Raw genomic sequence first — 21,859 nt, forward strand, 5'->3', positions numbered from 1 at the left:
AGGTAGTTTTCTAAAGGATACGATGAGCTGATGCTAAGGTGAACTGATGTGTATTACGACAAAATGGACTCTCTACTTGTTGCCCACGGTGCACTTTTTTCCCCAGCCCAACCACACCTGCACTCCTCCCCTTATAACTTTCCTACCGAGGCGGCAATTTTCTATGTAAATTCGCTTTGCCCGGCCTTCTTCATCTCCATAGCGGCGCCGTCAAAAGAGCTGACTGTCAAAAGTGTGCCGAGTCAGCGCCGACCGGAGAGGCGAGGAAATGATATCGGGAGTTGATGCCCATCGTCGCGTGTGCACGCACATGTGTGTGTATTGATATGCAAACGCAAAAAGCGAGGCACGGATTGCTAATATTAAAACGTGAAGTTTTTTTTGCCCTTTTCTTAGAGAGTGTTTTTTTCCTCACTCAGCCAGACGACTGTCAAATTGAGGAAATGCTTCCAACGTGAACTCCAAAGGAGATCTGGAGGTTCTGACATCCCTGTCGTCGCGTTATCGCCGTTTGACTGACGATACCTCGACGGGGATACATTTCTGTATAACTTTGAATATTGGATCGTTGGATAGGTGAAGCAGTTCTACGCTCTTAAATAATGAGCACAAGTTCGTAGCCGGGTCAAGGACGAGAGTGTTTAGCACAAGGCGGAGTTGATGCAATTTATGTGACTTGACCAAATGCATGATGGGAACACAATGACGTGAACACTTTGGTTTTTCAAGCTGCACTTTGTAGTTGTGTTGGATTGTACTCATTAACCAGCAAATTATAATTATAAAAAATTAGACAACTTATTGTCTTTCAGCTCTATAATGGCGTGTCCGTATCTCTCTTTCTCTCTCTCTCTCTCTCTCTCTCTTTTCATCCAGTCTCATTAGCAATCAAACGGCTTCACCTGCTGCAGTCTCTGGTAGTTGAGGGGGTGTCAGGGTTTAATTATTTTGCACGGTAAAATGTACCCTTGGGAGGCCTTTTTAAAACCGCAGTGAGGTACCCAGGAAAAACGAAACGCATTCGGCTGTTCTGAAAAAAACCTCAGCAGGCAAATGCTGAGGTTGATATCGTTTCCATATTCTTCCGAAGTATGTGGCTTCCATGTAAAGCCGGCCGTCACCTTGGTGAATGGTCCTCACTGAGTCGTTCTGCCGGGGATTTTTTTTAATATTGCATGTCACGTCTTACATTTGCATAGCGGCATACCTCTCTCCTGCTATAAGTGGCAGTTATGAGTATGAATCATTTCTGCTGGACAAATTATGTAAAGACGAATCTATTGTAAGTTATATGATGCTCCTTGTTCTGCATTTTGTACTGGTTTTCTCGAATGTACATATCAGACAACATATAAATCAACATTGATACATACAGGCCTTGGCTGTGTTCAACAGTTTCTCCTTTCTTGTCATTGTCTTTCCTACTTTCCTCTCCTGTCTTTTTCACCCCTTGCTTGCCTATCTCTCCCTTCCTCTTGCTTTTTGTCTTCTCTTTTCCTCTCCTGTCTCTTTCGTCCTTTCCTCGTCCCTCTTTTCTTTAATGTCCTTTGCTTCCCTCTCCTCTCCTGTTTCCTCTCTTTTCCCCTCTTCCTTTTACTTTATTTTCTCCTTTTCTTTCCTTTCCTCTCTTTTCCTTAGCTTTCCTGCCTCCTCCTTTCCTCTCCTCGCTTGCCGTATGCTCTGCTTTAATCATTGCTAATTTGTCTCCTCAAGCCAAGGATTGATTGATGTTCAGTGTTCTGCCACCCTTCATCCTTTGTTTTCCCTCCCTGAAGCAAATGATCAAACCTAAACGCACCGGAGTGACAGTGAGGGAACGACTTTGACAGTGGAGAGGAGGACAAGAGCAACCATTCAAATAACAGCAGGCTTCTGTTAGTGGGTGTGGGTGTGTGGGTGGGGGTGTGTGTGGGTGGTGGTGTGGGGTTATTCAGCCAACACCGAGATGTCGTACACTGGCTCAACCTTTCCACCTTTCTCCTGCACTCATCATTCAGTTCTTCCTGCACAGACTCGTTCATTCAGGAAGTGAACTTCTGGACCCCTTTTCAAATTTGCGCTTGAAATAAACATAATTAAATGCGTGGCTGTGGCTCATGACGTAGGGCATTTGGCTGTTAGCCGTGGGTGTTTGAGTTTGTGCTTGAGTGGGTCGATAAGAGACCAGTTGTTGAGCTCGTTGTCTGTGAAGGTAGAAAGCTCAAAAATATAGTTTTTTAGCCAGTCTACCGTTCATCATGACCATAATAAACACATTGCTTGTCCTGACTGACTATAACATACCAGAAAGTGAAAATTAAAGTAAACTGTATACATAATGAGTTAGAATCAGTTACAGTCATACATCAGCCCTATCCCCCTGCAAAGTTACCCAATGTGCCCCTTAGTGCTCAGTTTAGAGGAAAAGCACCTGTCATTAATGTATCTTTGCACCTGGAAGCATCTTTGGATACTTTTCTTGAAGCATCCTTGAGTGCATATTTTTCTATGAGTGTGCGAAAGATAGTACTTAATAATAATAAATAATAATAATCATAAATGAGGTTATGATGCCAACATATAAACATGTAGTTCATGCCTGTTAGGTGGTACTGGTGGTGCTGGCGGTGCTGGCAGCCCATATGAAGGTCATGTTGTATGGTACTGGAACACTTAAAAGGGTGCATTCAAGAAGCAGATCGGTAGGCATGAGTCTTTATTGACAAAAATATTGAAGAGAGGCCAGAATGAACCTTGGAAAATTCAACAAAAAATATCTTAAAGTTGAAGAAGAAAAAATAGCAGTTAGCCATGTGCATATAAATATAACTGGGTAGGGATCTTATAAATAGATTTTCCAATTGGATGGCCATTAAAGGAAGTGGAGAGAAAAGACAAGTTTCATAGATGGGTGAGGACAAGTGAGAATTGAAGGGCAAGAGTGTGAAAGAGGAGGAGGAGGAGGAGGAAAGAGTTCCAGGAGGCCCCCGGAGTGATGAGAGGAGGAGGAGGTGGGGTCAATGAAACGAGGAGGGAGGAGAAGGAAGAAGAGGGCAGCTTGTTGAGGAGTAGGGAGGAGGGAGAGGGAGGGATGGAAGGAGGGATGAAGGGAGGGGTGGAGGAGGTGTCAGCATGCGGGGCTCGCTCTGTCCCCATAGACGGGGCTGTATTCTGGGCCACGTGTCCCACAAGGCCTGCAGGGTCATTCATCTTAGTTAGGGAGCTGTCCAAGCGACTCTCTGCAGACTGCATCACATAATCAAACACACACACACACACACACACACACACACGCTGCCAACATTTATGGTCGGAGAGCTGGACCTGGAAACTTGATTGGGTGAACACACACACTAAAAAAACCTCCCCGTTCCCACATAGTTAAAATGTTAATACCCTTGTAGGGACCTTCCACGTCCATCCCCTCACTCTAAACAGGACCTAAACCAAATTATATCCACGACTTTGACCCTAATTTAAGCCTTAATTCATGTAATTTATCTTCGTAGGGGCCAATACATACACTTGTACCGACACCTGTCATCTGTGCTCAGTAGCATAATGAAAGTGGAGCAGAGGGAGGGCAGGGTTCCACCTGTAGGTTATTCACCACTTAAACATTAATGCTCAAAATAAGATTAAACTTTACAGTAGTAGTTTTTATCTGAGCTGCTAAAAGCACATATTTTCCATTATGTCCAAACATGGCTTTTGTACTTCTATAGGATATAGATATACAGTAGATCAGTTGACTCTTGTTCAGAGTCTTTCTGAGACCGTTAAATGAGTGCCAGAACCATCTTGCTTTTCTTTTTCTGAAATTTGAATACGTTCAAACAGGAAAGACAAAACAGATTTGTCAGTAAATACATGTGTTGTGTTTAACGCCTCAATGAAAGTTGGCCGCATTGTTGACGGTGTTGAGAAGAACCGATCTACACGCTGTGGAAGCACACCTGTCATGTTTGTGCAAAAGCTGTGTGCTTATCTGATGTACTCGCCCTCCCTCAACCGTCATCCCTTGCTTACACTTCATTTAGCAAATGTCCCACATTGTCTGGACTCCAGAGACTGTACTTTATTATGTGTCTCCAGTCTAGAAACCAATATTTGACCCCTGAGCCACTACATTCTGATGTTTTCTATTGAAAATATTGAGTGATTGACTCTTATGTTCCTTGTTCTGAAAATATCTTGAAACCACAACCTCACTGTCTAATCCTGAATCTAGAGTTTACCCCTAAACTAAAATAGTAGCATGACAATGCAAGAAAATATAGGCTGAAATGTCTCTAATTAATGCAAACACAGTAAACACGAAAACAAGTTGCATGAGTGTAACTGAATCGTAAATAGACTCATCCGTTGTTTTTTTATGTCTGTTTCCTCTCTCCTTTCCTCTTGGTCTCTGTATCTCTGTAGAACACACGTTCTTCTCACTCTGTGGATTAAGTGAGTTTTTGGAGGGCAAACACAATGGCCAAACCTTCAAGGGGAGGGAAGGCAAAGCAAACGTTCTCCCTCTCGTTCTACTTGTTCTTTTCCCCTCTGGTCTCGGGAGCTTTAACCCATCCTGTCCCTCTTTGTCTTTGTGATCATTCTCTGACCTGAATCATCTCCATTAGTTCGGCTGTTTCTAAAAAAATAAATAAAAAATGAAGGGTTATTTTTCATACAGGCCTGGAGGTAATCTGAGCAGTATGCCTCGGTTAAACCAGACGCTGGAGACTAGCGGCGTCTTAAATCTGACCGGACGTAGTAAACTCCCTCTTGATGCGTCCTGTATCCTATTTTTCCCTAAAAGTCCTCGTTGAAATTGCATAGTAAGCTAACGTTAGCATTTGACTGGTATTTGTATTGACTACTTAATTTCTGGTATCATCTCATCCATAAACAAGATTGAGCCTACAGAAAGTGACCGTAAATAACCAAATATCAATGTAATGGGAGAAAGTGATCCGTCATTTGGCAGCATCACATATCACCTTTTAAAAGGGTGTAGATCAAATTGTTCCAGTGAAAGTTATGTTTTGATCATTCATTTCCTCATTGCTCAGCACGTATGATGACAGCGCACAAGTCTTCCTGCTTTCACTTCTCTTCATCTGCTCCCGTATTATGAAACTTCTTCGGCCGTCCTGATCGTAGCATGACAGATATACTCGGAGGCCAAAAGTAATAATCATGCACACTTTCTCTCTCTCTTAAGTATTTTACGCATAAATACACAACGCTAAGGTAGTTCATTTTCCTGACGGCTATTTTGTCACAAGTGCCCAAGTGTGAAATGTGATTATTAAAATCAGTTTTTACTAATGATATCAGCCACAAGCTTTGTGTGTGTGTTCTCCTCGGTTTGTGTATAATTCAATTGCTCATTAAAGCCTGTTGGCAGTTTGCTTGATGGCCTTGGACATAGGGCGTGTTTAATTTATTCTTCTGTGCGTCCCTGGAAGTGTTTCTTATTTTCCCCCTCAGTGTGCTCCTGGCATTATTAAAGGCATTAATCAATGGGATGTGATGCCTTGTTACGACACTGCTCCCACACTACCGCAGTGGAGCCTGAAACACACACACACACACACACACACACACACACACACACACACACACAGTGAGGTAATTTGGTGTCGCCACAAATCTTACCTTGAAAACCCTATTTTTTGGAAGTCCTTTTGAAATGATATTAGATAGTGTGTGTGTGTGTGTGTGTGTGTGTGTGTGTGTGTGTGTGTGTGTGTGTGTGTGTGTGTGTGTGTGTGTGTGTGTGTGTGTGTGTGTTAGGGAGCGTCTCAATATATTCATCCTCAACATTTCATGAGATTAAAGTCAACACAACAATTCATAACATCCAAGATGATATTTTGTAAGGGAGGTTTTAGGGCTGTCACTTTTCCAGAACTTCCAACATTCATTTGAACGTAGTTAATATTTGAACTACAATGACCTGAAATGTACAGTCTATGAGCGACAGACTGTTTGTAGTAGTGTCCCTTGTGATCCTGCAGGAGGCCTTTTTAACATTCGCTTTCAGCTTGACTTATTGCATGCCCTATTGACCTCACGGTGAACTAAGTCGTTAATGTTATATCGTTGTTTGCCACAAACATGGACACAAGCCGTCCAGCGTGGACAGTAACACCTGCCGCTGGCCACCAGCCCGCTGTTTAGCTTCTTTTCTGTAACCGGTGTAATGCCGTGTTCACACCGGACGCGACGCGAATTTGCGGCGCCGCGTCCACCGCGGAAGTTTACTCGCGCGAGTAGAAAGAGGGTGTTCACACCAAACGAGAATTCGCGGCGCGACCAAAGGGGCGTGGCTTAGCTCTGTTGCTTGCCTCTGTGAGAGACAAGCGACGAAGCTTTCATTTCCGCTATCGACCATGGAATAAACAACCACTAGTTCTGCTTTATACTTGTTGTGGAAGTCCCAAACATGTCGGAACATGAAACGCCCTCGTATTTGGGTTCATAGCATCATCCGTAGTCGCACACAGCTCGGTGAATTTCACCGACTCCTCCAAGAACTGCGTCTTGCGTATCTCCGTAAAACGATACCGATTATGTCATCCACCATGGAAATAACCACCAGTTCTGCTTCATACTTTTTGTGTAAACTCCACATATGTCGGAACATCAAACTCCATGGTGTCTGGGTTCATAATATTATCAGTAGTCCCACAACAGCGTCTCAATGAAGCCGCTACCAGCGCTGGTTCAGGCGGAGCAGCAGCAGTAGTTTCATTCAGCAACGGGGAGACGGCGGTGGTGACGGGCGGAGCTTCTCAACACTGATTCTCAACGCTGATTCTCAACGCTTATTGGCTGCCGCAACTTTGCGTCACGCGATTTCTCCGCCAGAGTTGGGATAATTCAACTCACGCGAATTCGCGCCGCGTCCTTCGCTTTGTTCGCCCCAGGTCAAACGTTCTGTTCGCGCCGCCTCCAACGCGTCTATCTCGCTGCAAATTCGCGCCGCAGCGCGTCTGTGGATTGACTTAACATGTAAACTGGTCGCGCCGCAAATTCGCGTCGCGTCCGGTGTGAACACGGTGTAACATTAAAGCATGGCGGAACTAGCTAGCTAGCCGTGAGTTTGCCGTCTAGCTTTCTAATTCCACCAGTGACGGCACAAGAAGTAGTTGACTTTAACAGGGTTCTTACAGTCATGGAGACCCTGGAATATGAATCCCAAAGGTTTTGGAAAAGTCATTGAAATGTGTTATATTCATATGTTCATGACGTTCATTTACGCTGAGTTTGAAATAATGAATATGCTTTTAAAAGAAAGACGCTCAAAATATAAGCAGGCATACATACAGGCATCTATATAAATCAAACTATTGTCTCTCATTGGTATAATGTATGCTTTGGAATTCTCATTGTTTGTTTAAATGTCTCACTTTTTCATGTATACAACAAGATTTCACAAAATGTTTGGTCGTGGAAATTTGGTTCAAAGTCATGGAAATCCAGTGGTCAAATTGTGTATGAACCCTGTTTAACATCAGGTGCAGAAGACGTGAAATGAGCTACCAAAGTCCATGGAGAACATGAGTCCTGGCATCTTTACAAGTTTAAAACAAATGGTCTTTTTGACATTTCTTCTTTTGGCTCACCATGTTAAATTCCAAACTGTCATTTTCGGGCGTGTATCCTCATTCCACACGAATACCACATTCCTCTTCCCTCTGTTCCTCGTCCAGCTCTCGGTAACCTTTCCCTGCCTCAGACTTTTGAAGCAAAAGGCTGTCAAGTTGCCATATTGTTTTGACAAGCAGCCTCCCGAGCCGCCCTTCTCTCACACCCTTCAGTGTGGCAGATCCTTTGGGAACTGAACTGCCAGCTTGCTGACACTGCTATTGTAATGCCTCTGCACCACCTCTGTGTGCCTGTGTGTGTGTATATGACAGGTGTTTCTACACCATTGGAAAAGAATAATGGAGGGATGGCAACAAAAGAGAGGACTGCATGCGTGCACTCATAAGAAACGAGGCACAGAGGGGAGTAGTGTTGTTGACTTCAGTTAACAGCTGAATGGGTGCGTTTGTTACGGCTCGCTTTGACTAAGAAGGAGAAACGTTATCGACTATATTCACGCAGAAAGTTTTAGAATTGGTTATGAGGCTGGCGGCCGCATGGCACTTAAATATTTAAAGCGTGTGTGTATATATGGAATGAAAATAGTCCTGTGTAATTGAACACAATTCGAGAATGAGAAACGGTTGGTGCTCGCTCCCTTTGGGAGATAATGCGGCGTAGTTACGGCAGGTTTTTGGATTAAGGCTGCCTTCTCAGCCGCGTCAGATCAGTGCTGCGTTTGATTTGCAAAGACAATCAAGAAAGACTTAAACGTTTTTGGGGGTTTTCTTGTTTTTTTTTGGCGAAATAAGCAAACTGTTGAGAGGTTTTGCTTGGTTTCCTGCATTTATATTTTGGATTGAGAAGTCTTTGCCTCCTCCAAATGTGTAACTGGATCTGGAAGACGTCCTCTCTTGAACAAGTGAACTTGTTTCCTTTGATAAGCTTCAAAACGCTTATCTTATCTTGCAGGCTGTTATGTGCTGTTGTGTGTTTCTGTGTGATGACAGGTTTGGTCATTTTTTTTTATTCTAAAATCATCAAATCATTTCAGTTGTTTACTTTGTCCTCTGTAGTGAACTACATTGGTGCCACAGGAGCACTCCCACTCTACTTTAAGGGTCAGTGATGAAGGAATTGGCCGTGTACATGTAGACTGCAGTAGTTAACAGAGAAACTAAAACGGACATAACGTCATTCTCGCTCTTGTCAGCGGACAACAGCCTTGGCAACGGTGTCAAACAGTCCATCACGTCTTTGGCCAAACCCCGTTCTATCGTAACTGCTTGACTAAACTCGAGCCTGGAGCCAAATATGGAAGTACTTCACTTTTACAGCCAACAAAATCAGACACCTAAGAGACACCATCACCCCACTGTTAAAACAGCTACAAAGCTGTCCGGTCAGATATGCAAACACAAAAGCTTGAACCAGGATTATGGAGTTATTGTGTTATTCAAGGGGAAACAAATGTGGTTTCCCATTGCAGCAGAAACAGCCGAGCTCACTGCTACCTTTTATAAAGTGTTTGCCAGGCTGGAGACCAGGCATCAGCTTTTGGATGCCGAAACTGAATATATGGTTGCCATTTTTAGTCTACTCTCACGGCAGCTTAATAATGAAAATGGGACATAAAAGCTTTAATTAAGTAGCCAAACTATTTTTGTAGTTTTCTAGTTTGTTTTTTGATCTGATACCTTACAGAATTTGAATCTGAAGTGACAGCAGTTAACCTATCCAACATCAATACTTGGTATAAAAAAATACCAGAAGTCCAAGTCTCCTATTGTGGGTCCCTGAGGTGACACCAACATCAGCTTGTCTGTTATTTCTTCTTTCAGAGATGACCTCCAATCTCTGCTGACAGATGGATCCCCTCTCACACAGATCAGGAGTCTTGGCTGTACCTTTTGCTGTTTTCTCGTTATTTCTTATATTTTAAAAAGTGGTTTCCACCTATGGCAACCAAAGGCCAAGACTTGGATGCCAATTCCCCCAAAATGGTTTTCCAATAACTAAAATAAGTAACTCTTACTGAATGAAACCAATAACAAGATTAACACCAATTGGCCAAAGGTCAAATGGTGGGATTATGAGCATCAGGCATTACTTGTCTTCTAAATAGTACCTCAAATGACAAAAAAGTGCCACATATACAAGAAAATACAATACAAATCATATATATGCAAAAGATCTCATGAGACAACAGTCAAAAAGCATGGCACACATTTTACAGCTATTCACTTTTATAGGAAATCACCACCTAGTTTTATACAGGCCCTCCATCCAGGTATATGTTCAGTTTTGCTCTTGTTTCCAAAAGAAATAACTTCACCACTCCAAAAAAATGTAAATTGACGTCAGTGTTGTAATGTGCACGCTCTTGTTTACCAGCTCAGCCTGTCCCGTTCTGAAAGATGCAAAGTAATGAGAACATCAAATGCAAGGCTTGCTTGTTTTGGAGAAGTTTTGTATTTTACTCTCAAGTGCGAGGTTCAGTTTTGTTTTACTCGGAGAGAATTATTCAGCATCCTAGTTTAATTCATTGTCATTGTTAGCAGCAGAGATAGAGGTAGTTGTATATCCTACTCTGAAGAAGTTTGGGTAATGACGTGTCCGGACGTGTTTACTTTCATTGCTGAATTGGTCCAAAATCCATTTTGTTTGAGCATTAAATTGGTGTTAAACTGCTGCATTGTACCAAAGGTCCATGTGTGAGTGGCAGAAACGCTTCTTCTTCAGCTCCAGACTTAACTTCTCCTTACGTTGTTATTTTGAGTTTTAAACCCTTTTGCTGGAAGGTATCTTAAAATGTCATCTTGAGTGCACCTTACCAAAAACCAAACGGGATGAGGAATCTCTGTTATTGTCCTCAAATTACAGACGGGAAATATAAATGCAGCTGCAAGAGACAACAAGGCATCCAGGGAATGATATTGGCAAAAGATTAAAGGACGACAGGAAGGAGGGAATAAAGGGATAAACGAGTGGAATGAAGGAGGGGGGACTTAGCTACACTAAGCTATAAAAGTATTGTACACATCAATAAAAGGAGAGTATTATATTGGCATTGGAAATCAAGGTTTATGGAGCTCTGAACTTTGACTCTACTTGTGTAGATGTCCTTGATGCTGGGGTTTGGTTCCTCCTAGTAGTTCTTTTAAAAACATTTCGCAAGACTAGAAGCCAATATTTCATGGAAAAAATATGCTTCAATTTCCTGTTTTCTTGCATTCTGTGCCAGATACGTAATTTATTTATCAAAAGGTCACTTTCCAGATGAATTTCCTTTGTATTTGTCACTTTCTTCAGTTCCAAAATAACTACAAGTAAAAGCGCGTGTGAGATTGTGGCAGAGCGACACGTAACAAGGATTATAATTATAGCCGCCGTTGGTAACAATTTAGATTTATAACAAGCAGTCAAAAGCAATTATTTTGATAATTGATTATTTCGAAATATTTTGTTGTAATTCCTACATAATAATATCCTGAATATGTTTGGGCTGGTTGAAAAAATGTAATCTGGACACATGACCGCAGGCCTTTTGATAGCAATGAGTTGTCAGATGAATCCATAATGAAGATAATCAATACTCGTAGACATATAAGGATTAAAAATCCACGGCTTCCCTGAGTTAAGAGCGAAGTGATGTTGTATGTCTACGCGGTCAAATAACAACCCAAAGTATCTTGAGTAATGGGTCGGATACTGAATGTTGCCGTGTGCTGTGCTCGGGGCTTTTCTTTTTCCTTTGTGGGATGCAGTTTCTTTCTCAGTTGGTTGCTCAAGAGAATGAGAAGTAAAAGCCTCCTCTAATGAGATGCTGTCTGTCTGTCTTTCTTTCTTTCTCAGGTATATCGGAGGAAGGCGGTGGAACTGGGTGAAAAGCTGCTGCCAGCCTTCAAAACGCCCACCGGCATCCCCTGGGCTCTGCTTAACCTCAAGAGGTGGAACACACACACACACACACACACACACACACACACACACACACACCCGCACGCTCTTTCACTCGGGTGGTATTTGAGGCAGCAGGTCTGTTTTTATGGTTTGATGCTTTAAAGAGCTGTGTGGTCCTTCTGTGAGCCGGATGAGCACAAGCTTCTCTCTGTTCCTCGCTCACACGGCCGAGCTGAGATGTTTTAGTTTTACATGACAGAGCGGGCTTGTCGGACAGAAGTGCTTTGGTTTTTCATCCAGGACTAAATGCCGGCGGCTGGCTCTGAAACCCAGCTACCACTCAAAAGACAAACCGAAAGTTTCTGAGTACTCTGACAGGGTTATAGGCCGCAGTCGGCCTTTTATTAATGCACTGTGACACGCTGTCAAGGGGCTGCCGCTGGGTTTGACTGCTGCACACACACACACACACACATGCAGCAACACACGCAATTTTGATAATGGAGATATAAAGCCGCTTTGTCCTTTTGTGATGTTGGATAGGATTCAGCCTGATTGATGATATATTTATTGTGAAATGTATGCCTATTAAAGTGGAAACAGATTTTTATCTGCAGGATGGCATTCAAGTTGAAAAAATGGTGCATTGGAGGACAACAATACAATGCAGAGATGGTAAACCCAAGACTACTTGCATTGGCCACGATTACATTATCAAACACTGCACTACTTCATTCACCTTCCTTTTTATTTTTTATCAAAGTATATAAAAAAGACTAAAAGGCAACTTAGTAGTAAATTGAGAGTAAATTATGAGTTGTACAGCCAAGAACGGTTGTCATTAAGAAGTTTTTACGTACATTAATCAATCACTTAAAAATATATAATATAAATCGTTCAAAAACAAAGGCCGTTAACATTAAGGCCTCCTTTCTAGACGCAGGAACCAGAATTTGCAGCCAAGCTCCGACCAACTATGACTGCTGTGTGACGATAATCTTTTCTTTTTTCTTTTTAGTTGGCTGAACGTAGCGATGCTCTGAACTATTTAACGAACACACACACACACACACACACACACACACACACACACACACACACACACACACACAATACGGGTATCAAAGCGGAAGCACGTAGGTCCGCCATCCTCCACTTCCTCTGTCAATCACAGGTGATGAGCAGAGCACTTTTCCTTTCTTCCTCCATTTCCTTTCGTATCGGTCTTCCCCCGGAGAGAGACGCGACACTCTGCTGTTTGTCAGACCTTAATTAAAAGGCAGGTTGTCATGGCGATAAACGTGCTGTGACAAATTAATTTTCTTTCTGTCTGTACGGGTGAATGGACTCTGCACCCCCTCTTGTCCTCCTCTCTGGAGGGAGAAACACCCCCCAGGGAGAGACTGTGTGTGTGTGTGTGTGTGTGTGTGTGTGTGTGTGTGTGTGTGTGTGTGTGTGTGTGTGTGTGTGTGTGTGCATCATCGCCTGGAGTCCTGAACAGATTGCTGGTGATGATGACTTCACCTGCATGAATGCGCTATGATAGCTTGGAAACACACACACACACACACACACACACACACACACACGCGCGCGCGTTCCCATGCACACACACGCAGCACCGGGTAACTTTAACTCCTGTTACCAGCTGAAAGTTTTCTTCTATGTGTGACATGTACAGATGGAACAAACCAGTCATTTGGTTAAATGCATGTTTTTCTATTCCAGGAAATGGCTTTTTTTGGGAGCAACATTTAGACCCACTGCACTTTTGCCTTCACCTAAATTGCCGGTTACACATGCGTCCCTGCACATGTATGTTTACAGTATGGTCGCCCGGAACAATGACTTACAAGCTCTATGAAAGAGAGCGGCGATACAGCGAAATGCAAGTGATGTCCAAGATGGTCCTGAGTGTGTCCCGCTGGCTTCCACCTGGCTACCAACGTGACACACTCATAGCTCGTACAGTAGTGCTCCACATCACAAAGCACCAGTTCTCAATAAAATGCTAATTTAAGGAAAATGGGGTGATTATAACTTAAAGGAATACAAGCGGACACAGACCAATAAGTTGTCTATCGCTTTCTTCATTGACGTGAAAACAGTTTATGTCGTATGTAAAACAATTCAAGTTGAACTAAACACACTTATTAAGTGTCCCAGTTTGAATATATATATAGAGAGGGATGGAGGAGAGACTTCTAGAAGGTTCCTCACAGACTTCTCAAGCCGTGTAGTTAGGAGCTGTTAGACTGGCTACACAACCTTGACCCAGATTGAAGTGGAGTAAATCTGTAAAACACCCAGACACACTTGCAAATGAGGCCCAATTATCATCTCTCCCCTATCTTTCACTCTTTTACTCTCAGTTCCTTTCTTCTCCATTTTCCAACAACAAAAACCTTCTTTTTCTCATCCCTCTCCTGTATTCCCTCTCCGTCCTCCCTCAGTCCATCCATCTTACCTCGAGTGACCCAGTATCTTCTTCAGTTTTCAGGACATCGTGCCGTGGGTCCACTCCATGGCCTTGTTCGCTGTATTCCCTCTCCACAGTTTCTCATCTCTCTGCCCTCTAGCTAGCTAAAAAAAAAAGAAAAACCAAGAGAGGCGACGAGAAACAAGGCCACAGTTTAAAACCTGTTATTGCTTCGACACCAAGTAAACCTGGTTTGCTCAACGGCTCTGTGCTCATTTCAGAGAACAAGATAAATGTCATTAAAGCAAGTCCCTGTCTGTATGAGCTTCAATTTTGTCCGGACAAAAAGACAAACATGTAGTTTAGTTTGTTTCTGATTGGAAACACAGCCCACATTAACTTAATCTGAAATAACCTAAACCAGACTGCTTCGAGAGGTGTTGAGTTAAGCCAGTAACAAGCCAGGTGGGTAGATACTTGTCTGTGAGTATTTTGGAAACCAAGTGTCCCATGTGATTGACACCGTATTACCGGCTCTTTAGCTTGCTATAGGATCTTCAAAGACTCATTTAACAGCATTAGGTGCTTAGACCGGTGTAGTTGTTTTCAACTCAAGTCTTTAATAGTTTAGCTCCGGGGCCCTGTTTAAGACCGGGTTTCAGGCGGCATCTCTGCCTTTTTAGGTAACTTAAAAAAGGTCAAAGGCAGAGCCAGTTTCAGTTTGTTCCGCTGTGGGCTCGCTGTAGAAAACACGCCGGACTCCGTGGAAGAGGACCCGTCACCATGTGGATGTAAACGGCTCCTTCTAAACTCACGGAAACACAACGAATCTTAGTTCCAGGTGATATATATATATACAATATGTATAAATAGATATATGGTAGCACTCTGAATTAGTCAGGATGGAAATAAATTAAAATAGAAAATCTCCACAGAATTATTCATTAGAGAATCTCATCTTGATGGAGTTGATTTATCTCCAGAAGAAATTTGAAACAGCCTCTTGGCCTCGTGAGGTCTAACAAATCATGACATCACCTCAGAAAGGTTCACAGGCTGGACCTGAACTCATAGACCTCTCTCTCTCTCTTTCTCTGTGTCGCTCTCTTTCTCTATCTTTTTCTCTCGCTCTCTGTCTTTCGCTCTCCTTCTATTTCTCGCGCTCTGTTTCTCTCTCTCTCCCTGTCTCTCTATCTCTCTCTGTGTGCTTCAACCCATTGATTGACACTAACTGAGCATAAAATGCTGTTAAGATCCGATTGAGTTGCCCAATTGATCTGCCACAGACTCCGGCCTCGCCAGAGCAAGTCTGTTGTCTCTGCGGACAGATAGACAGTGGAACATTTCCCCCCGAATTTCGCTCTGATAATTGGAGTAAAATAATTACCAAGGCAAAGATTAACATCTCTGAGACAGTCGAGATTCAGTGAAATATTCTGTTGAATGAACACTATTAGAGAAAACGTTCCTGTTCGATTTTTGCGTCTTCTCTGCTCTCCATTTATTCCTAAATGACTCGAGGATTATTATTTTTTGAAAGTAGAATATTCTTCGAGCACAAATACAGTATATTTAATTCAATACATTCAATCAAAAGAAGTTGCAGTTCAGATGAAATGGTGAATCCGTTTTAAATGATTGGTATTAAATCCAAAAGTAGGCAACAGAGAATACCCAATCAATATCAGTGAATTAAATGCTACTTCTTTACCTTGGGAAAGACTGTGAGTAATGTCAGTTGCCTTTTGAGTAATTTAATCAATATGAATAATGTTAGAGTAACAAGAAACGGTTTGGGCAAAGTCAGCAATTATTGGGGAACATGTCAAAACTCATCAAAACATTTTCACTCATTCATTAAATTGGATGCTCTTATACAATTGATGCCCTAAAAGTAACAGTTTAAAGTAAACAAAAACCTTATGTAATAGCTCAAACTTCATATATAAAGTAATTGAAACATGGTAAAAGTAGAAATTGTACCTTTCTGTACCGTACAGATGTAGCTTCCTTCAATATTGAGTTGTTGCGATTCAGACTAACTGCTATCCTATTTCCTCTGACACTTTCTGTCACTCACTTTTCCCCACAAACACACACACAGATACACACACACTCGTTACCCGGCCGTTATCGGCTTCAGCCAGTATGTCCCATAGCTCTTCTATTAACATTCAGACTGATAAAGCTCTTGCAAATCACTCGCACTGCACTGCATACTGACTTTCCTTAATATGATGAGGGTGTGTGTGTGTGTGTGTGTGTGTGTGGGTGGGTGTTTTGGGTTGTGTGGAGGTGTCTGGATCTGTGCTACGCCCAGAAATTAACTGTTCATTCTTCTCTACAGGCATCCCGGTGATGAGCCGACACACACACACACACACACACACACACACACACACACACACACACACACATACACACGCTCACTGTAAGTTAGCTGCCCACCGTCACCTACCATGACAGATTGTACTTAACTCAAATAAAGTCTCAGCATGGATTAAGACGATGTCATCATCTGAATGGCGCTGCATTGTTAAAGCAAACTTTTTTTTCTTCTTATCTCACAGAATGAAATGTAAAAAAAAATGTGAGACAGATTTAGTCCTTCAGCGACGGGCTCTGAGGCTAAAGCAATCAATCCTCAACTATTGGGGTCTTGGAGTTTGATTAATAGGCGTAGATGGAGAACGGCTCTATTAGTACAGACTAGGGAGGTTGTCACACTGGGTGACCCTATGAAGTGGCTCTCTGTCATGAAGCCTTTTATTCTAGCCGTGAGGGGGAAATGAACTTGCTGTGCTTAGAACAAACTGATGTCGGCTTATTAACATTTAGGGCAGCTGGTTTGTATTTTTATTTAGAGCCGTGAAAAAGTGCAACAGCAGAATATGGCCTTAGTGCTTAGTGTTTACAACAGGAAAGTAAAAGGGAGCGTAGCAGCAGCTGAAGAAGAAGTCGTAAAATGTCAAACGTCATGAACAAAATCGATTGAAGTTCTAATTGGGCTCTGATGGTTTATTTCCTCATGGTAACGGGATCTCATTTCCAGAATACCACTGCTGCAGTCACTAGTCCTGTAAACAACTAAACCTTCTGTTATAAGTTTCGTTACCAGATAGTTTTTGTGTGGTCTCCACCCTGAGCAAAACAGAGTGGTAGGATGTATTGCAGAGGAACAGCGTGTGTCCCAGCAATACACTTTCACACGTTGCAGTACAGTAAAGCTTCTTCGGGCACTGAATGCTGTTGTTTAATTCTGCTTCTGATGATTAATGGGTTCAGATTTAGTCCTGCAAGGCTTTTGGCAGGGTGTTTAGAACCAGATGTTCAGAGAGATACCATTGTAAACTTATTAACATGAAAGTCTGATCACAAATCATCTCAAATTTTTTGTTTTTACTTTAACATAAACAAAAATCTGATACTTTTCATTAGGACCCCTTCAATTTTGTGACCGAGATACAGTATGCACTGAGGTACAGTGAAGAGTTTTTCGGAGCTCTCTGGTGGATTAACTATTCAATGTCGACACAGTTTCAAAATGATGACTCATCACCTGACATATACAGCGATAGTCATGATATCACAGATAATATCAGGTGACGAATCAGGGCTCTAATGAGTTATTTTAGTAGTAATTTGTGGCCTTAATTTTCAAGTTTAAATTATATGCTTTTTTAGGGGAACTAAGGATGCTTCTAGGTCGTTTCTACACAACGGCCAAAAGGTGTTCTCACCATGGCTACAGTTCTGAGTACACACATGTACAAACAGCAGCCACACAATCCCAGTATTGGTAGTAACACTGTCTCACTGATTTATTTTGAAAGCAAATACACTTCTCAGTGGAAGGCAGCCATGATTTAAGGCCTCTAATTAAGTTGCTAACTGTGCATCTATCGCAATTCACATTTTCTTTGCGCCTGGAGGAGAAGTACAATAGATTTTAAGACAAGAGAGGAAGAGATATTGAGGGGAGCAGGAGGGAAACAGAGGTCATGGCATGTTTGAGGAGGACAGACACACAAAAAGTTGGCTTAAATATAGACTTCAAATTAATTGGAGGAGTACCAGAGGAGCGTGAGAGGGCACTTCCTGGTGTGACATGCTAATTTATGGAGATGGATTTGCCTTTTCGTTTTTTTTTCAGGTTACCGCTTGGCATCACCGAATTAAAATCACTGTTGTAGTCACTGCAGAATGGACTGGAGGGTATATAAGATGCCGGCTAGGATTTTTCATTTCACAGGTTGAATAAGAAAAAGATTGGACAGCCCCAAAAGAACAAACAAGATAGACAGCAAGAGGATGAGATTTTGTCCTCTCATGCAAAACCTTTATAATTCAAAATGGCATCGATCCAGATGTGTCTGAGAATTATAAGAATGTTAACTTTTTAGTTATGTCTCCCAGGTGCCCCAGAATTCCTTTACTGTAGGTCTCTTCACAGCAGCTCGGTCAGACATACTGCAATGCAGGGGTATTAACCTCCAAAGATCACCAACGCAACCTAAACAATTAGACTTTCCAGATATGTGTGCTATTAGTGAGTGGGTAGAATAATGAGGTGCATAGCTTAAAATACCATGACAAAGCTAATAATAGCGAGAAGCTATCTGCGTTTCGGTGTAATAAGTGACGGTGCTAGCAGAACGTGTCTGTGGCTGCTTGTAATGACAGCAGCTGTTGAAAACACAAAAAGGCTCCAATCAATTTTAACTACATACTCATCTGTGTTTATCACCTGCGCCAACCATTTATGTAACACTTCTACCAGCGACGGCGGACGCATTTGGCTGAAAGTCACCAGTTAACGCGGTGACTCGTTAAACTGAAACACTGTTACCCTGTCGGAATGCCGTAGAATTTAAGCCCGCTTTTGGATTATTGTTCCTGACACGCACACATGCAACATCCAGCGATGTTGATGCTGTAAACAGTTTTAATACGTTCTCACTCGTCTGGATGGCTGGGGCAAAACGCCACTTCTTCTGCCAACATGCACAAAGCTATTTTTGATGATGTCCGTTTTGGCTTAAAAATTTAAATCAAAAGATTGTACCCAAATATTTTTTTCAAACATCATTAATTCAATTTTGTCTGGCCTGATTTCACATTGTCCTTATACCGTTATGAAACAGGATTATATGTTGGCTAAGCAAATTAATGAAAAGCTTTCGCATGGCCTGTATCCTTTTAGCTAAACAAAATGCATCATATCAGTCCGATCACAGGTGGATGATGGCGGCTGATCTCTTGATTTATAATCAAAGCTCAATATCTGCTTTGATATTTTAGTCATATTCTATTCTCGTGAAGAGAGTCCTACCTCTAGGTCACCATAGCAGTGTGCTTTTCAAGCGTGCCGCATTACATTGCCACGGCTTGGTATACAGCATGAGGACAGAGAGAGACACCAATCTGCCTCCTGTTAGTACATTGAATAAACAGGGACTTTTTATTCAGCTAGCTTTTGATATGAATCTTTATACCCCTGACTGAAAAATGAAACCAACTGAGATCATAAAACAGTCAACAGGAAAAATTCATTCGCATTTTGAATGAGCTATCACCGCTTTATCTTTGCCAGATGACGTCTTCAAATGAGTTTGAATCACCCGTTGAGTCGGCTGATCAAAGATGAGCTCAAACGTTGACCACTTTATTGCGGCACGGTCTGTTGTGCGAGAATAATACGTAAACCAAACAGTGGTTTTATAGCTCAGAGCTTGTAATAACACTCATTACATCCCATCCGAGAAAGGGGATGTGGAGCGTGCTGGTTGCCTTGGAAAGTGGGCCACCAGGACAGCAGTGGACTCCCATCAGATGGACCGATACAGTTGTGTTGTGCTGTATGTCAATGGATGAATGCCAGTTTCCAATCATAGTACGGGATGTGACTGGAACAACAAAGGGTTTCCATCATGAAACGGGCACGAGTGCCCTTCAGGAGCTCTTGAAACGTTTCACCCAAAATGGAGCAGCGGCAGCTTGCTGACCCAACGATGTCATTGGGTTTACCAGCATTAATGTAATTTTCCAATCGCGGGTCATTTACTGCGGGCTGTTATTGCGAGCGAGGAGTCGGTGCATTTTATTTCAAATAAAAATCACTCCCCATCGCTCCAACAGCAATGGTGATTGTGGGTTTGGGTCCATTTGGTTTGTCTCTTCCTGTTGTCAGTTGTGTTTACTATGGGAGTACAGCTCGCTAATCTCATAGGTGGTGTTTATACATTACAGGGATCATAGTCAGTGGGATGTCACTTTAAGTAATGAGTTCAAGTTAATTTGAAAGCAACTATCAGACTGTATATGCAGTCGGCTTTACTTAACAAAGACTTTTTGTCTCTGATGAACGATGGTCACAAGTGACAATTACAGGTTAATACTACATAATAATGTCAGCTATAAAGCCCTATGTGTCAGCCACTTTATGCTAGTGGTCATATCTGTATTTCCTCATTATTTCTAACCCTTCGAGGGTACATCTTATTGCTTTAACTGTCATTTGTAAGAGGAAGAGTGTTTTATATCTATGAAAAGTTACATATTATTGCTGGAAGCAAATTCTCAGTGTCATATTTTAAGTAGTTTAATAATTTCAATAGCTGTGATTAGTTTCATATTTATCTTTCTTAAACATGCAGAACCCCTGGCCAGATTGATAATATTCCTCCTCACACACCCTCCTTATCCATCCCTCTCTGAGGATTTCATTTCTATCTGCCCTTCATTGGTTTGTGTGTTTGGTTTCCACAGCAGCTTTTCTCTGCTGTCTGTTGTTTTGTTCTCCTTTACGGTTTTGTTTTTTCCTCACAGCGGGGCTTTGGGAGGGATCGGACTGAACAGGGGCGACTTGGAAAGATGTGTGTTTACCGCCATGCCTCCACTCTACCGAGGGAAGGGATTTATCGTTCATCACAGGGTTTATAAAAGGACTGAAAAAGATGGATAGACAGATCATGTTGACTGAGGGGAAGTGGAGGGTGTTGTGGAGTCAAAGGAATACTGCTCTTTGGGAAGTAGCTGGAACACTAAAAGACACTGTATAGTTTGGATTCAAAGCACAACGAAGAACTTTCAGCTTGTGTTGATTTTGGCCGTCCATGTGGGCAAAAGTGGGAGTGTTTTCCTGAGCACCTTTTAGAAAACCTCTCCTGTTACTGCAGCAGGGTCTGACCGCCTGACCCGCTCTGTCCTGGTTGTGGGTCTACCATGCCTCCCTCCAGTGGGTCCAGCAATCCAGCAGCGTGGAATAATAACAGCACAGGCGTTTAGATTGTTTAAAAAATATATATACTGGCGTTTTTCTTTTCCTCGGTAGCTTTCCATGTGCGTTTTTTGCAGTTACTATCCCCAGTAGACGGGTTGGCAGATGGGGGTCCAACCAAAGTGACTGCAAAACAAAATGCGGCGTGTCCTGTGTTGTCGGTGTTTACGAGGCTCTGAGGAAAACGGAAAGCAATCCAGCTGTCTTTTCAACTTTTTGGGCAGGTAGTCATGGACTTTACTATCCTATTTTAATGACTGCATCAGTCTAAATCCAACCAACACGCAGCCACAATCTTAATCAGATCCACAGTGATGGGATTTCCCCCCACCATGTTATGTGCTCTGACCCTGATCTGATCACTGCCTGATGGTGGTCTTCTCTGTCTGGTTGACTTGATTAAATCCAAGGTGTAATGGGAAACAAATTATGGCTTGAGCAGCATGATGAGTTGAAGGGGGAATAATTAGTATGTTCACCCACCTCTTTATATATGGCACTTACTCCTAATTCACACTCCTCCTCCTCCTCCTTTTTCTTATTTAGGGGATGTCTCCCGTGTGTGTGTCTCCAGCGCATGTCCACATGTAATTGTTGCAGTGCACACATCCTGGTGTGTGTTTCAGTGTCGAGAATTGGTAATATGTATTCATGAGTAGTTGCTTGAAGCATCGCCACCAGAGTCATCAATCTTTAGG

At 42.4% G+C, this 21,859-nt stretch overlaps 1 protein-coding gene across 1 annotated transcript in view; it reads left to right on the plus strand.

The window, feature by feature from the left end:
- Nucleotides 1-21,859, plus strand: part of man1a1 (mannosidase, alpha, class 1A, member 1) — a gene marked incomplete at both ends in the record, with an annotated part of 112,222 nt that overhangs the window by 76,257 nt on the left and 14,106 nt on the right. The window contains one exon of the mRNA XM_079216299.1: nt 11,416-11,510. Within this exon, the coding sequence (XP_079072425.1) occupies nt 11,416-11,510 (95 nt within the window). The remainder of the gene's footprint in view (nt 1-11,415; nt 11,511-21,859) is intronic.

Source organism: Taurulus bubalis (assembly GCF_910589615.1).
Source record: "Taurulus bubalis genome assembly, chromosome: 3".
In the NCBI taxonomy this organism is placed as follows: domain Eukaryota; kingdom Metazoa; phylum Chordata; class Actinopteri; order Perciformes; family Cottidae; genus Taurulus; species Taurulus bubalis.